The following is a 17418-nucleotide window of genomic DNA, read 5'->3' as shown; positions in this document are numbered from 1 at the left end:
AGATGGCTTAGCTTTACAGCAGAGTTACTAGATTGCTCTAAATGAGTGCTTCGCTTACAAAAACTCAATCTACCCCCAACTTGTCACAGCCAGGCCTGTTGTATAAAACAAAACAGACACTTGAAGGAAATTGCTTCCCGATTTGGATGAATAAAGCTGACGAGCAGTCTTTAGGGACATTTTGTACCTCAGCGTATGTCTTTCTTTTTTTTTTCTTTTTCAGAAGAAAAATTCTGTTTTTCCATTAAGGAGACAACTGTCAGGTGAAAAGGCTCAGAAGTCTGGTAGAGCTGGGTGTAGATCAGTGACGGTCACGAAGCCCCGGAATTATTTGATCTATCTGATACCACGTGTCTGCATACTTGGCAGAATCAGGATAAATCTGCTTTTTTTCCCTCCTGTTCCTGCACTTTTGGCATAATACAATCATACATAGTGAATAATAGTCCAATTCAGCTCTCAGTTTCTGCATTGATTCCCCTGGAGAAACACAATAAGTTAGTTCTTTGGTTGGCTGCCGATTTTGATTGGCAGAAAAAATAACAGCAGAAAGATTGCATTTTGCCAGCATCCTAAATTCTGAAGAACAAAAACCATACTTAAGTTATTGCCCGGCTGTTTGACATCCCCATTTTTTAAGAAGAGTCTCCTGGAGAGAAAAATTCTCTTTTTCCTCCTGGAAGGAGTTAAAGGTCAGAGAATTTCACTGTAGCATCTCTGAAAGCTGTTGATGGAAGACTTGATGAAAATACCGTTATCTTGTACCACAAAAGAGCACGTACTTTGAGAGTCCAGTTTAGGGTCTCGTCTTCAGGCGGGTAGCCTGGGAGTGTAGCTGAAATGTGTAGACTTTGAAATAAAGTTGCCTGGCACTAATCTGTTTGATCTCGAGGCACCTAAAGCCTCATGCCTCAGTTTCCTCATACCTATCTCATTGGATTTTTAATGCAAAAGAAAAAAGTCAATACAATGAAAGTGCTTCCTAGCAGTGTCTACACAAGGCGCAGGCTCTGTCAGTGTTGGCTGTTGTTCTTATTAATATAGGATTATTAACGTTGTTACAGGGGTTTTTTTTCCCCATGGAAACCTCTTGTCAAATAAAATCTTACTTGTAAAGAGAGCTGCTCTGGTAGAAGTGGAGCAGAGAACATATAAAAGCAGGTTGGGCCAACCCCCCTTTTCCACAAATGCTGCGAACGCTCCCTTCCCCACCTCACCCCGCCTCCTTGGCCGTGGAGCCCGGGGAGCTCCCACCTTCCAGTGCTGTCGTGGGCCCTTGACCTCTCGCTGTCCACAGAGCAGACCTGAGTCATGGGCCTGCCCTGACAGGTGTTGCTTTAATCCTTTTTGATGGTTCACTGTCAGTGGGTGAAAAAAATCAAAGGGAAAGGAAGACACCTCAGTAAGAAGGTTTCTTCCACTTTCACCTTTTCCCAGATCCTCTCTTCTCCAAGCTGAATGTCTCCTTCATTTCAGCCACTCCTTGCTGAGAATAGTTTACGGTCATCCTCAGATTCTAGTCCTTATCCTGGGCAAGTTAAAGATTTCTCAGCAGGACTTATCTGGTGGCGCAGTGGTTAAGAATTCACCTGCCAATGCAGGGGACACGGGTTCGAGCCCTGGTCCGGGAAGATCCCACATGCCGCGGAGCACCTAAGCCCATGTGCCACAATTACTGAGCCTGTGCTCTAGAGCCGGCGAGCCACAACTACTGAAGCCCGCGTGCCTAGAGCCCCTCCTCAACAAGAGAAGCCACCGCAATAAGCCTGCGCACCGCAATGAAGAGTAACCCCTGCTCGCCACAACTAGAGAAAGCCTGCTTGCAGCAGTGAAGACCCAACGCAGCCATAAATAAATAAGTAAATAGGTAGGTAGTACGTAGGTAGGTAGGTAGGTAGGTAGATAGATAGATAGATAGATAGATAGATAGATAGATAGATGTTCTCAGCGTGTTGTAGTAAGACACGAATTCTTTAATACCTGGATGACAGTCACCTGGGGAGCTAGTCAGACCTCCAGCTGCTTGGCTTCAACCCCAGAGATTCTGAACTGGGAGGTTGGGGGGTAGGGCCAGCAAAGCTACTTTATTTAACAAGCCCCAGTGTCCTAAGTTCGGTAACAGCTGTGCCGGTTACTGATTGGGAGACCTTGGGGAAGTCATTACCCGCCCAAGGATCTGTTCCCTTTTGAGGAAATGAGTGACTTAAAGTAGAGGATCTCTAAGAAGCCTTTCCACGTCCAAAATTCTAAAGATTTCACCATTCTAGCTCTGGTCTGAGCTGTGCACAACAGGACAAGATCCTTACCTCCCTTCTTCTAAATGTCATTCCTGTGTTCATACAGTCCAAGATCACATCAGTTTTCATGGCTGCCATGTGTCAGGACTGAGTCACAGTGAGCCTGTTGATAGAAATCTTTTATAGACATCCCCCTGCACAGCCATGACTGCTGCTTCCTGTTTTCATGTAGCTTTTTGGCTTTAGTACAGAGCCTCATTCTAATCCTTTTGAAATGAAAGGGAACAGGTACATATTAAGGATATTTAGTGTTCAAAATGCAGGTCATGAAAGCATTCCACAATCTCCAACTTCCCAGGGGGAAAATAAGGTGCATCTTCTTCCTTCTCCTTTGTGTAGCTCTCCTGATTAGTGACTATTACCTGTTAGACAGCAGTCTTATCTGCCTTGGGTTACATTCCCATTTTCTGCCCCCCTCCATTAGGACAGTTTACCAGAATGCATCCTATAATTGGCTGTTTCCTTCAGCTATCCCATAAAATCAATTCTATGGCAAAAAATAGGTTTGGGATTCATACTATCCCATTATCGTTTTGGATAGTCCCAGTGCAAGTGAGCATGTTAAAGGCTCTGAGAAGTCCTGCAGGCAAGAAAACTGACTACTCTTTAGCCCTCTGTTTTCTAAACCTACCTGAGCCTGGAACCCCTTCTCTCTGTTACTGCCTGTTTGTATTGTCTAATAGAAGGCATTCTTTTTTAACACTGGTTTGGAAGCTCCTATTTTGGAGTGCCCATCCCTTTGCCCAAAGAGAAAACAAGAAGACTGGGCTGGTATCTTAGGCGAAGAGAGTCTATAGCATTCCTTAACCAGCTCCATCTTAGGGGGATGTATTTATAATAGTGTACAACCATTGCACTCTGCCAAAGAGCTGTTAGCTGTGGACAGTGACCTCCTGCGAGAATGAGATTTGCCCCCCTTTAAAGTGTTTATCATTTCTGTGAAATTTCATACAGCCTTGAAGCAAGGGAGAAAGTTTTCTACAGCCAGTTTTGTACTTATAGCCATATATGGTACAAGATAGAGAAATGGCTTGACCAGTTAAAACAAAAGCTTTCTCTTCAAACATATTGCTTGGGATTTTGAACAAGTGAGTTCAAGAGAGAGGAATGAGTTGTTTGGGCGGTGATAAGCCTTCAAGAAATGAAAGATGAAGAATGGGACCGCTTTTTGTTGTTAAAGGTATCTTCCTTCAGGTGTCAGCAGTCAAATGATTTGTCTCCTTACCCAACAGAGTGGGAGCATTTACCAATATGTATAGGACACTTTTTGATGTAAAGGGTGTATGGGAGGGACGGAGGGAAAGATTTTCAGAATTCTCTTTCTAAGGTGTTATTACCAGGTCAACCATAAGCCCGGCTGTATACTAATATTTCAGGCAAGTTAACCTTTGTTTAGTTTCCCCAGTTCTTTATGGCATTAAGTAGGATTGGAAAACGTACCTTGTAAAGCTGGAGAAAATGTAGTGACAACTATGTAGGAAAATGGTACTCTCTTCTTTTACTGCCTTTTAGCTCCATTTAGAGCAACAAATGACCTCATTACCCATAGTTTCACTTGGTTTTATCCAAAATAAGCCACGGAAGAGAAAGAATTACCTTGAAATTACATTCCGCACATTCATTTTTGGCCACGCCCTCATAAGGTACTGGCATGTTTATACATAATCTTTTTGATGACCCAGTATAGCAAAATTCTCACCGTTCATAGCAGGAAACGCATTAAAAGCATCACCAAGGATTCTAGTCTTCTGAGTTCACTTAGTTGTAAAGAGAACAACTGGCACGATTAGCCAAGAGGGATAAGCTAGGCATACCTGATTTAATTTTGAGCCATATGGAGGGATCCAGTGTGGGTAATAGTTGTTGTTTATTGATTTCTGGGCACCTGTCAGTGCATCACTTTCACTAAGAGAAATGAGCCAGCCTTGAAAGGACAAAGGCACGGATTTCCAACAAGTATTTCCGGGACCTAGTGCATCAGCCATTCTTGTGAGTAAGCTAAGTGTGACCACTAACTCCAACGCAGGGCAGCAAATATCAGGACCCCAGAGAAGGCCTGGCAGAGGCTTCCGTCTCTTTAGATGAAAAGAGATGGCTTCTGGTTTGGGGGTTCGGGAGGTTTCCCGGAAGAAACGGCATGAAAGGTAGACTGGGGGGGGGTGAAAGTCAGGTAGGGATGTGAGGCAATGAGGGGGGCAAGGAAGCATCCAGTCGGAGGAAACAGCTTGACCAAAGAGTCAGTGATGGCCAATTTAAGGAAGAAAAAGCCTAGTGGTGTAATTTACTTCCCTGCTTAAGTTTCTTAAAAAGGATCACTATTCCTTTGAAGCAGACATTTTTTCAAGCTAGAATAAAATCATACTAATAAATTAATATTTGAAACTGTGTAATTTCATGTGATTCATTAACATCAAAGATAAACTTTAGTTTAACAAACATTTATTGAGCCCTTATTGTGTGCCAGACCCTGTGCTAAGCACTGGAAATAAAGTAGTAAACCCCTCACCCGTTTGGGCTGTGGTGGTCAGAATTCGGTTACTTGCAGCCAAATACAATCTTTTTCTTTCTTTTTTTTTTTTTTTTTCATTGTGAACATTCCTCCCTTCCCCCAGCCCATGGCAACCACCCTTCTACTTTCTGTCTCTATGAATTTGAATCCTCAAGGGACCTCTTATAAGTGGAATCAAACAATATTTGCCTTTCATGGCTGGCTTGTTTCACTTAACATAATGTCTTCAAGGCTCATCCATATTGTAGCAAGTGTCAGAATTTCCTTCCTTTTGAAGGCTGAATTAGTACTCCGTTGTGTGTGCGTGCGGGTGTATGTGTTTGTGTGTGTATATACATATATATACACCACACTTAGCTTATTCATTCATTTATCCAAACAATGTTTATTGTTTAACCATTGATGGACACTTGGGTTGCTTCCACCTTTTGGCTGTTGTGAATAATGTTGCTATGAACGTAGGTGTACAAATATCTGTTCAAGTCCCTGCTTTCACTTCTTTCGGGTATATACCCAGGAGTGGAATTGATAGATCATATTCTCTGTTTCATCTTTTGAGGAATTGCCATTCTGTTTTCCACAATGGCTGCACAGTCTTCTATTCCCACAGTAGTACGCAAAGGTTCCAGTTTCACCACATCCTCACAAACACTTGTTATTTTCTGTTTTGTTTTGTTTTGAATAATATCCGTCCTAATTTGTACGAAGTGGTATCTCATTGTGGTTTTTGATTTGCATTCCCTGCTGAGTAGAGACGTTGAATGTCTTTCTGTTTGTGTATTGGTCATTTGTATATCTTCTTTGGAGAAATGTCTGTTCAGGTCCTTTACCCATTTTTCAATCAGCTTGTTGTTGAGTTATATGAGTTCTTTATATGTTCTGGATATCAAGTCCTTATCAGATGTATGATTTGCAAGTATTATCTTCCATAGGTTGTTTTTTCATTCTGTTGACTATGTCCTTTGATGTACAAGTTTTTAACTTTGATGAAGTCCAGCTTACCTATTTTTTTTTTTTTTTGCTCATGCTTTTTGTGTCATATCCAAGAAATCATTTCCAAACCCAGTGTCATGAAGTTTTTGCCCTGTGTTTTCTTGTTAGAGTTTTATAGTTTTAACTCTTACATTTAGGTCTTTGATCCATCTTAGGTTCATTTTTGTATGATATAAGGTAAGAATCCAACTTCATTTTTTAGCACATGGATATCCTGTTTTCCCAGCACATTTGTTGAAAAGACCGTCTTTACCCCACTGAATATTCTTGAAAATTATTTGACCATATATGTAAAGGTTTATATCTGGCCTCTCTGATTCATTGAGCTATATGACTGTCTTTGCCAGCATCACAATGATTTGATTACTGTAGCTTTGTAGTAAGTTTTGAATCAGGAAGTATGAGACCTCCAAACTTGTTCTTTTTCAAGATTGTTTTGGCTATTCAGAGTCCCTTGAGATTCCATCTAAATTTTTGTATGGATTTTTCTATTTCAACAAAAACATCATTGGGATTTTGATAGGGACTGACTTAACAGAACAACTTTAAAGAAAATGTTTGTTTATATAAATCATCATTCTTATTCTAACTTGGATGTTTTAGGAGCCTATGGAGTTGTAGACACAAAATGATCCTTAGAGAATATGAATCCAAAGCCCAGCTCCCTCTATACCATGCCCTTTCCCTTCTTGTACACTTTTCTTGGTACTTCTCCTGACCCCCCCCCCTCCATCTTTCTGTACCTCCAAGGATCCTCTCAAAGAAGGAGTTGGAGAGAAACTATGTTTAAGCCCATGCCCTCAATTTTAGACATTGATCACAGCAGTGTTGAGAAGGCGCCTCGGGCCAGGCTCCAGGCATCCTGAAGAACCACTAAGTGGATTGAGTGAGGTTCATTTATGTGCCCCTCTGTGGTCCGGTGGCTAACATGGTTGTAAAGAAACTGACCTGAGTAACTCTGGAAACAATCTCCAGCCCATTTGGCTAGAATCCCTGCACTTACAAAAAAACCCGAAAAACTGGTTTCAATTGTCCGAACAAATTTGAATGCTCAAGATTGATACCTTGACAAATTATAGGAAATTGTGAACCTTTTCCTAGGCCCAATTATCAGGCCTTTTCCTGAAGGTGATGGAGAGGATTTAGGCAAGAACCATCCCCAGGGCAGGTCTAAAATCACAGTAGGGTGACTGGAGCTGAGATCACCTGGCCTCACTGCCTGGGTTGGGTGCCTGCTGCCATCCGGACCAGACCACCAGTGTCTCCCTAAGTAGGAAGCTGGGGACAGAAGGGGCCGGGGACCAGTGTTGGCCCTCTTGAAAGGAGAGAGGAAGAAATGCTTATTTTATCTGCCTTGGACAGTATTTCCATTTAGAAAGTATTTTGGTTACTGTCAGGGAAGGTTGAGGCTGGTTGCCAGAAAAAACAAACCTTTCCCTTCCCCACAGGAGGATTAATGCTCTCCCTAAACTCTTAAAAAAAAAAAAAAAAAAAAAAGCTTTTCTCTTCTTCAAAGGCCTCCTGTTTCTGCAGTATTTCAAATGAGAATTTTCCTTTTTGCGATGGTTTGTCAGTTGGTGGTGGGTGAACCTGGCGAGCTGGCCTTTTAAAGCTGAGATGTTCAGGCTGCAGGGTGTGGTCCACTGGTGGGTCGTAAAATCTGTTCAGGGCCCCTGTGATCAGCATTTTAAAAACTGCACTAGGGCAAAATATACCGGTGTCTATTACATACAGTGAGTCTTGATATTTTTAATTTTACATATAGATATTTGGGATGTTTACTGGGCATGATGTAAAGTGTTATTCTTACTATGTTTAGTAGTCCGAAACTTAAGACCGTTATGCTTAAAATTACCTTTGGCTAAACAAAGGCCTGGTCATGTTCCCAGATCTGGCCAATTCTCAGCAAAATGTCGTGCTAAACAAATACATATAAATAAATAAAGCTATAAAAGTAGCTATTTCAGATTAGTTTTTGAACCTAGTCCTTATTTGGGCCTTCTGATTTAATTTCTCTTTGGTTGATTGCATTTTCCAAAAGAATAAATTGAGTATAAAACAGGTAGTTTTAAAATACTTATGTATTTTACATATAAAATTAGTATTTCTGATTTAATGGAACAGTGTTTCCCCAACTTTAGTCTTTCACAAACTTTCTGCATGATTTTTTGCCACATCGGTGAACTGCCTGTATTTTTATTTGTTTCGTATTTTCCTTAAATCAACTCAAATTAAATCTACATCTACTATCTGTGAAACTGTTGATTTATATATGGGCTACTTATCTTTTCTGATATGCAATAAAATAAATACGTAACTTTTAAAATACAAAAATGTTTATCCGCGTGCCATCAGAAATGTTCATCTCACCTCTTCACCCCATATACCATTATTGGGAGAATGCTGGTAGTCAGAACATTTCTTTTGTGCTTTCCTCCTTTTGCTCTCTCAGATTCCTTTGTTCCAACAAAGGTTCCTATACCTGAGAAAAGAAACTAGAGCTGTTAGCTATTAGAGAGAGCAGTGTTCTTAATTTTAAACAACTCCCCCTACCCTCCCTCCCACACATTTACTTTCATAGGATACTAGCATTTTAGAATTCACTGGCAGCTCATTCAAGGTTGAGTATACGTTGACCCAGCCAGTTCTCTGCATTTATTGGTAAGCATCTTAAGAGAACCATGGAGGGGGAATGATTGACATTAAAGAAACACCTGTATGTCGCAGCACAGGGAAACTCACTTGTTTAGTGAGTGAACCTAGTTGCGTTCTTGGGACCCAGCCTCATAGGGTCTCTTGGAGACTCGCTGAGATTTGAATGGAAACAGAGCTGAAAGGATTCTAGAGAAAAAGCTTATCCTCTTTCTTACAAATGGGGCGACAGAGGCCCAGAGGGGCAAAGTGGTATACCTGGGGTCACACCTTCAGCTGGTGTAAAACTTGAGGCTTGGCCTGCCTCCCCACATCCCTCCTGCATTTATCTCACTATCTCAGAAGCCTGGTAAGGAAAGTCTCATGCTGGGAAACACAGAAGCCTTGTATTAGAAATGGCTGCTTTCCACTTCAACCAAGATCTGAGATCACTGACGCGATACCCTAGGGATGAGAGAAACATGTCAAGTTCACCTGGACAAGACCACTCATGACCTGGAGCCCCTTCACTGTTAAGGGGTTTTCTGGATATGACATAATGTCAGAGTATTGATGATCTGATTCTCAGGTGCCCTGTAGCCCTACTCAGGGAACTTCTGTTCTAGAAACCAAATTCAGAATCATCCTCCAGGACGACTCTTACAGCTGTAATGAGTAGCCTTGAAATGTCCCCATGATCCTGTAACCAGGGGAGCCCAGGCAAAATGCCAAGCAGAAATTCTGAAGCTCTGAGTCGTGATCCTGAGTTTGCACTGAAAAGTTTTAATAAAACCCTAATGACTAATCACAAATTTTGAGTCTCTCTTACCTTAATTGTGACTTGCAAAGGTCAAAACTACCAACCAACGATTCAGAAACCATTTACTATTTTCTATGCTCTGGCAGGCTTTGGGACACAAGGGTGAATGGGGGTGGGGGTCATCTCTGTCCTGGAGGAATCTACAAACCAGTGGAATAACAATGAAGCTTTCCCAGACTCCCTGGGGAGAATTAGGAGATCCCAATGCTTGGGTCTCCCGGGACCATGTACAGCCCTCTAAAGCCTTGACATTGTTTCTGTGCTCTGTTTTGAGGTCCGCTGCCCATTTGGGCAGTGAGTTCCTAGAGGGCAGGGTCATATCTTACTCAACTCTGTATTCCCAGTGCCTGGTGTAAGTAGGTGGCCCTCCAAATGCGTTTATAAAAAGGGAGGTATGGACAGTGTCCTGGGAAAACAGAGCAGGGAGAAATACCAGGTGATGTGATGCAAACCAGAGGGTTTGCATCATTCAGCTCGAGGGTCTCAGGTAGCTTGACAAAGGAGGAAGGCATTTGAGCTGGGGTTTGCAAGACAGGGAGGAGTTTCTGGGAGCTGTTTGGGGAATGGCCTGAGAAGCGCCTGTGTGTCCGCCATGGCTACACTGCGTGGGCTTCTTCCCTGCACCTGGCACCTTCCCTAAAGGAGACACACATCTTTGGTTGGTCTGCACATTTCTCTTAGACAAGCCAGCCATCTGTTTAGCTCTGGATCTGTCCTTAGCTAGTTAGTAACAACTGATTTCTAGCTGTGTGTGTTAAGGTTTAAAAACACACAGAAACGCCAGCCAGGGGCATTTCTTGTCCAGGGGATTTCAGGCGAGCTTTATAAGAGTTCCAAGGAATGTGTGGGAGCAGAGAAGTGACACTGATCCATGTATGTCTGCTTAGTAGGGAGTATGCCTGAAACTTCTTTAGGAACGAGGGGCGCACCTCTGGTCGTGATTTGTTGCAGCTCCTGTAAGCACATTGCCCCCAGAGCCCCTTTTTCTTTAGGGCTTCTTTGCTACCAAATGATAAGATGTACTTATTAATTACATTAGTTATCACCTGTTCCTCGCTGCCAGAGCGTAACCTCCGTGAAAGCAGGGGTCTTGGGGCATCTGTGACAACTGTCACTGAGGCATCCCAAGTGCCTAGAGAATGTGTGGCATATACTAGGCACTCACTGAATATTGATATGAATGAGTATATTGAATGAACGAATGAATGGATACTTCTGCCCCAGATCCGAGCCCAAGTAAAGGGAAGGACAGTTGTCCTGAGAGAGTGGAACTCGGGACTGGAGGGTCACCAGTATTTCCTCCAGGGCGCTGGCCTCTGTGGCATAGGCTGGCTCCTTTCCAGTGGCTGGGCTGGTTTGTCCCCCACAGTAGATATCATGAATATACCCAAGCGATACAAAAGGCGATGCCCCAGAAGTACTCTAGTCATTTAAGTGGCTGTTGTTTAGATGTGTTCTTTATCACAGGAGGTAGCTGTGATGCAGTCCCAAAGAACACTGTGTCAGGAGACCTGGGTCCAAAGCCCAGATTTGTCCATTTCCAGCGAGGTGACTGAGGAGTAGTCATTTGCCCTCTCTGAGCCTTAGTCTTGTCAAACGGGGGCGGTAACCCCCTTCACAACCTGCCTAGCACTGCACCTCGTGACACCCAGGAAGCCCTCCATGAGCAGCATTGCACCCGAGGAGACCCTCTGAAAGGCCAGTAGTGTGGGTGGGTTCTGTGAGCCTGTTTCCCAGGCAGTCCCTGGCTCTCCCCAGGAAAAGATCCAGCAACGCCCCTTGAGTTTTGTTAGGGAGGATCATGCAGCAGCCCCTGCTCCAAACCCAAATCCCCAGTAAGTCAGGAAGATGTATGTGTTTTAAAACATTGGGAGGTCTGCGTTGGATCACCCTGGAGCCGTGGCTTCCCGGAGCCGCTGAGAGCGAAGGGAAGCAGTTCCTTTGCCGGGAGCTCTCCCGGCTCGTGTCCCACAAGGGGCTGCCTTCACTCGGCTTTGGCGGCCGTTGACTTTTAAATCATAAAAAGCCGCTCTGTATACAGTTTACTCTGTTGCTAGAAGGCGGCAGAACATAGGTATTTAAAAAGGGAAAAAAAAAAAAGAGCAGAAGAAGCAGCCGTTAATCCCGCCAGGCTTCTGGGCACTGGAGCAGTTGCGGATGACAAAAGTTAATTAGAAACATGAGCAGTTTAACCGAAAACACTTGTGACAATTGGAAGGACAGCCTTTCGGGTTGGAGAAGTTTTCCTAGGGAATCGTTGCGGAAGAGAGTGGCTACCGCTGGGTAAGTCCTGTCATCGTGACTCTGCAGGCACAGACATGCTCTTTGGGGGCCGAGGCACTGCGTCCTGCCTGCACTGGGCGGGCGCGGCCGTGGGTGGGTGTGGGTGCTGGGCTCAGCCACGTCCCTGCCACCTTCCCTCTGACAGCTGCCCTGACGTCGGGGACGGAGCTGCGCGGCTCTGAGTGCTGCCTGAGGAAGGGCACTGCAGGGTTCACGTCTGCAGGCTGGGCCACCTCGGTGCCTAGTGGAGCAGCAGTTTGGAACCCGCCCTTCTCAGAATAATTCCAGTTCTAGTTTGGAAATATTTTGAAGCTTTTCTGAGAAAAGAGTCTGGCCGGGGAGCTACTCCCTGACCGCCAAGGGGGAAACCTTGACTTTCAGATAACCTGCGTGTTTTCCTGCTTACGGTGAAGGCTTGTGCCCAGTTCATACTCTTAAGCTCAAAAGGCTTTTTTATTTTAACTCTAACTTGCGTTGTGTTCGTAACTCTTTAAAAGTGCCAACATAGGAAAAACGTATTTGCTTTGATGGGATTTAGCAACTTTTGTGGGTAATTCTTCTTCTGTAAAGATTATACTTGGTTTCTCTTTTTCTGGATTTTTTTTTTTTTTTTTTTGGTCTGTTCTGTTTGAATGTCTCTGCTACATTGTTTTCTTAAAGTTGGATAATTCTCAATTGTTTGGCTTAACTAGGAAACGGGGTTGTGGGTTGAGTCATTCAAAACAGGAGATGTTTCCTACATCATTCTACACCATCATAGTGGTGATGCAGATTTTTGTTTTCCCGTAAACATATGTGCTAAATATTGCCTTGTGCGTGTTGATGTTAAGATGAGCAGCATTCACACAGCATACACCAAAAGGTGACAAGGGGGGCATGTGAATAGCACGTGAATAGGAGAAAGTCAAGGTAGAGTTTAAATTCAACCACAGGTAACGCACGAAGCAGGTAATGGAGCTGCGCGGCATCTGGGTTGGAGCGATTGGCCGTGTAGCCGTGGCCTATGCCCCCTCGTGATCAGTGCAGATCCATGGGTGTGATTCAGGTCTCCTTCTCTTCCCCCTGTCTCTGCAGAGCCTTTGGCGAGTCCGGCCCCCTCCCACCCCGGAATGAGCGAAGATGCACCTGCTGCTTTGGAGGGCGGCGGCTGCGCCCCTGCTAATTGCGGCGCCTCCTCTGCCATCCCCCAGCCCAGCACGGCCTCCAAGCCCTGGCGCAGCAAGTCGGTCAGTGTGAAGCACAGCGCCACGGCTGCCACGCTCGCGGTCAAGTCTCCTGCACCCGAGGCCCCCAGGCCCACCCCCGAAGCCCTGAAGCCAGCCCCCAACAATCAGAGGTCCATGCTGGAAAAACTGAAACTTTTCAACAGCAAGGGGGCTTCCAAGGTGGGTGAGGGCCCGGCGTCACGGGATACAAGCTGCGAGCGGCTGGAGATCCTGCCCAGCTTCGAAGAGAGCGAAGAGATGGAGGCCGGCGGTCGCCCGCTGTCCGCGGCGGGCCCCACCTCCAACAGCCCCAAGATCGCGCTCAAGGGCATTGCCCAGAGAACTTTCAGCCGGGCGCTGACCAACAAGAAGAGTTCCCCGAAAGGCAGCGAGAAGGAAAAGGAGAAACAGCAGCGGGAGAAGGAGAAGGAGAAAAGCAAGGACCTCGCCAAGAGAGCCTCGGTGACAGAGAGGCCGGACCTCAAGGAGGGGCCGAGAGAAGACCTCAGCGGGGTGGCGGTGACCGAGATGCCAAAAAAGTCCTCCAAGATCGCCAGCTTCATCCCCAAAGGGGGGAAGCTCAGCAGTGCCAAGAAGGAGGCCCCGGCCCCTTCCCACAGTGGGATACCAAAACCAGGAATGAAGAGCATGCCCGGGAAATCCCCAAGTGCCCCCACGCCTTCCAAGGACGGGGAGCGCAGCCGGGGTGGGAAGCCGAGCTCCGGGCTCCCCCAGCAGAAGCCCCAGCTGGACGGCAGACACTCCAGTTCCTCCTCCAGCCTGGCGTCCTCGGAAGGCAAAGCCCCAGGAGGGACCACCCTGAATCACAGCATCAGCAGCCAGACTGTCAGTGGGTCCGTCGGGACCGCCCAGACCACGGGAAGCAATACTGTCAGTGTCCAGCTACCTCAGCCCCAGCAGTACAGCCACCCCAACACTGCCACGGTGGCGCCTTTCCTGTACAGGTAGGAGCGGCTGCCCCCTGCCCTGCCGGGGCCCGTGGGCAAAGGAGCCTTGCTGGTGGATTCTGGGTCTCTGAGGGTAGGGGTCGGGACTGCTACCCAGGAACATTGAGGCACACAGCTCAGGTGCCGCGTGATCTGTGTGCTTGAGGGACGGTTAATTCAGCAGTGCTGGGGGGAGGTCAGGAAGCTAAAGAGTGGAAGTAGAATGTGAGCTGATCCTGGGATAAGGAGGAGTGGCCCAGGCACATGGGGACCCAGGGGATTTGCAGAGGCGGCAGCAGCATGAGCAGAAGCTGGGAGGGTGGTTTGCTATCACTCGACAGGCTCCAACATCAGTCCTAAAGCATCCTGAATGTACTTTAAACAATGAAAACCACAAAACCACCTTGCTGAGTAACAGAGACTTCTCACAGAGGTGCTTATCTTAAAATTCCAGATCCTCAGGGTTTCTTACCCCATCACATGTATTAAATGTGTTTTCTTTTCTTTTTTTTTTTTAAATTAAAAAAAATTTTTTTTTTGGCTGTGCAGTGTGGCTTGCAGGTTCCCAGCCAGGGACTGAACCTGGGCCACGGCAGTGAAAGCCCAGAATCCTAACCACTAGGCCACTAGGGAATTCCTTAAATATTTTTTTCGGTCCCTGCTGTGTGCTGGGATTTCTCGAGGGGAGAACAGCATGAGGAAGAAGGGTAGCCGTAAGGAGGGACTGGTTGTAGAGGAACCAAAGAAACCCAGGTTGTATTTGGGGAGACGAGCCTGGGTGTTTGCGTCTGTCCGTTATCGGTCCCTCGGTCTGCCTGTCTCTGATGGCGCATCCTTAGCACCATGGGAGAGCACGTGGAGCCAGGTGCTGTTGCTCTGGGTGGTTCTGGCCTACGAGAGCCTCTGGTTGCACCACACACCTGTACAGGATGGAGGACACTGGCTCCAGGTGAGGGTGATGCCGGATACATGGGATGAGTCCTATCCGGGCAGATGCGAGCCTCTCAGCCCTGCTCTTGGGGGTTCCCAGAACCTTGTTCACAGTGCTCGACTTGATCCTATGCTCGAGATGTGCAGGGCAGTGGGCTACACTGCCCAGCTGAGTGATAACTAATACCTCTCCACAGCAGAAGGGGACCGATGGTTGAATGCCACAGTCTGGGCACTTACTTTACAGTTTCTACCCTAAGTATATACACAATCACACCTGTACACACACACTCATACACCTATAGTGTGGATGCACATCAGGGACAGTCACACGTAAGTAAGGACACAAGTACACATTCATACATAAAATGCAAATACACATATTCACACGTGTATTTACATACCTGTTCATATGCACAGACTCAGGCCCATGCTTTCAGCTTCCTCTGTTTACATGGTTCCCCAAAGAATTAGATATTTCCTCTGTTTCTGCCGGAGGTGAGTTCTAGTAGGTTCTGTCACCATTCCTGCCAAGAGCTGATAGAAAGTCTGGTTCAAGCGATTGATTTCAGAGTCAAGCCCACAGCATTCAGCCTGTGAGGGAATGTCAGGCTTCTGAGGAGAAGCTCTTTCCTTTTCATTGCTTACCCACCCCTTCAGTAAGGGTCACGCCAGACCTTTTTAATGGGAGGCGGTCATCTTTGTATTCAATCAAGTCATCAGCTCAGCTAACAGTCCTGAGAAGGGTGCCAAGGCTTAGATAATGACTCAGCACTTGCCTCCATGCTCAGCTTTTTATACAAGTGTCCTCTGAACCGTGGAGGCAGCTGAATTGTTTGCCGTGAAATTTTTATCATGGCAGTCACACGAATAGTCTTGAGGTGATGCCTATTCAAGCGACTGTTCCCAGATTCTTGATCTGCATTTTCAGAATTCAAATACGTGACTGTCTGATCACCCATCAGTCTCACCCCCGCTCCTTTTTTTTTCTGGCTGTAATTATTTGAACGATTCTAAAACGTTTAACCTTTTCAAAAAATTATTTCAAGATTTTTCAATGAGAGGAAAAACTCTTAATGATGAAGAGCAAATGTCTGACAAATAGGAGGAAGGAGAAAACGTCACATGTGTCTGTCAAGCTGCGTCTTAGTGTTTATGCTCACCCTGTGTGATGTCCTCCTGGCTCCTCTGAGGTGCCTTTCCTCTAGGTGAGCCAAGTAGAAGGATGGAAAGAAGAGCACTGGGATAGGAGTCAGGATGCCTGGACTCTGCCTTTTATTCGCTTGTGAGTCCCTGGGTGGCCTTGGGACCTGGCTGCAGGCGTAGCTGTTGAGTATGCACCACGCGAGTGCAGAGACCCAGCTCATTTAATCATTCTCACAAGTCCATGAGCTGGCTACCCTTTTTATCCCTGTTCTGAAGGTGAGGCCTAGAGTATTTAAGTAGCTTGCTCTATAGGTCAAAGAGCTGAGAGCCAGAAAGCTAGTGTCTAAAGCCAAGTCTGTCCCTTTAAGAGGGGCCAAGTGCTTAACCACGAAACCATCGTGACTCTAAATCACTGCCTCGCTTTGAGCCTCATCTGTAAAGTGAGGAGATGGGGCTACATTAGAGGATTTTAGGAAATGGTTTAGGCTCCCTTTGTGCTCTGAGATGCTCTCTCTCAAGTTTATAGCTCACTGTATATGCCTTACAGCGCTCCCCCCAGAACCTCTCCACGTTAGTGATGGTACCAAGGGAAGAAAAGGAAGATAAATCACCTTTGAAAAATAACTCTGAATGAATCATGGTTACCGATTCAGAAGGCACACTGGACACCTCTATTGCTTTACACTTTACTGCTTTTATGTTGTCTCACCTGTGATTTTTGTAGCAGCCAGGGGAGGTCGCTGCCGTAATCCCCCGCTTGAGGGCCAGACGCTCAATGAGGTGCAGTGACTTACTGAGATGTGCGTGGCTATCAAGTTACAGACTCCACACTGCAGCCAGCTCACTGTTCAGACTCCAAGTCTAATGTTCCTCCTAGCACCCAGCATCGTTCTACACTTAAAAACTTCTCTTTATCCGTTCAGCACACCCTGCCTGAGTGCCTGCTTGGCATGTGAGTTGGAACAGATCGTGCTCTCATGTGCACGCATCAAAAGAGCCAGTCTTAGCCTTCAGAGAGCTCTTAATCTAGTGTAGGAAAGATTTATCCATTAGATCGTATTGTAATAATCAGGAGAACAGAGACGCACAAGGGGTGGAGCCATCTGCTGGCCAAGGACTGGGGAAGGCTTCCAGGCCAAGATGACATGGGGACTGTGCCTGAAAGGTAGATTAGGAGCAAACTAAGGAAGAAAGAGGAAAAGAGCCCTTAGGCAGAGGGCACAATGACCACAAAGACAAAACTTAAGGACAGGGTATGATCTGGGAATGGAGAGAAGCCACATGTGGGTGAAGCACAGGGCAGGCCTGTGTGTAAAGGGCAAGAGTGGTAGGAGACAGGGCTGGAAAGGAAGGAAGGAAGAATCCCACGATGTAGGGCACCTTCCATCACAATTAGGACTTTAGACCTTATTCTGTGGGCAGCGGGAAACCATCGGAGCCCGTTCATCAGAAGGTGACAGGATCACATCGGCATCACCGAGATCAGTGCAGGACAGAATGGGGCGTGGACCAGACCTAGGAACAGTCTAGAACAGAAGTCACGGTTCACGTGCCTGCTTGGCTCCACAAAGGTAATGCAAATGAGCGGTTCAGGGTGAGTGGGACTCTGGTAGAGGGAACCCCACGCCTCTCTAGAGGGGGCCGCCACCACTTGTCA

General features: G+C 46.1%; 1 protein-coding gene across 2 annotated transcripts in view; it reads left to right on the top strand.

Annotated features, from left to right (window-relative positions):
* NAV2 (neuron navigator 2) overlaps positions 1 to 17418 on the top strand; it is a 395564-nt gene that overhangs the window by 213528 nt on the left and 164618 nt on the right. For both annotated transcript variants that reach the window (XM_089915047.1, XM_022583768.3), the window contains exon 7: positions 12608 to 13703. In XM_089915047.1, the coding sequence (XP_089771173.1) occupies positions 12608 to 13703 (1096 nt within the window). The remainder of the gene's footprint in view (positions 1 to 12607; positions 13704 to 17418) is intronic.

Source organism: Delphinapterus leucas, chromosome 7 (genome assembly GCF_059928025.1).
Source record: "Delphinapterus leucas isolate spDelLeu-1000000601 "Yukka" chromosome 7, BTC_Dleu_Yukka2, whole genome shotgun sequence".
Taxonomy (NCBI): Eukaryota; Metazoa; Chordata; class Mammalia; order Artiodactyla; family Monodontidae; genus Delphinapterus; species Delphinapterus leucas.
This window is presented reverse-complemented; position numbering and strand designations above follow the sequence as displayed.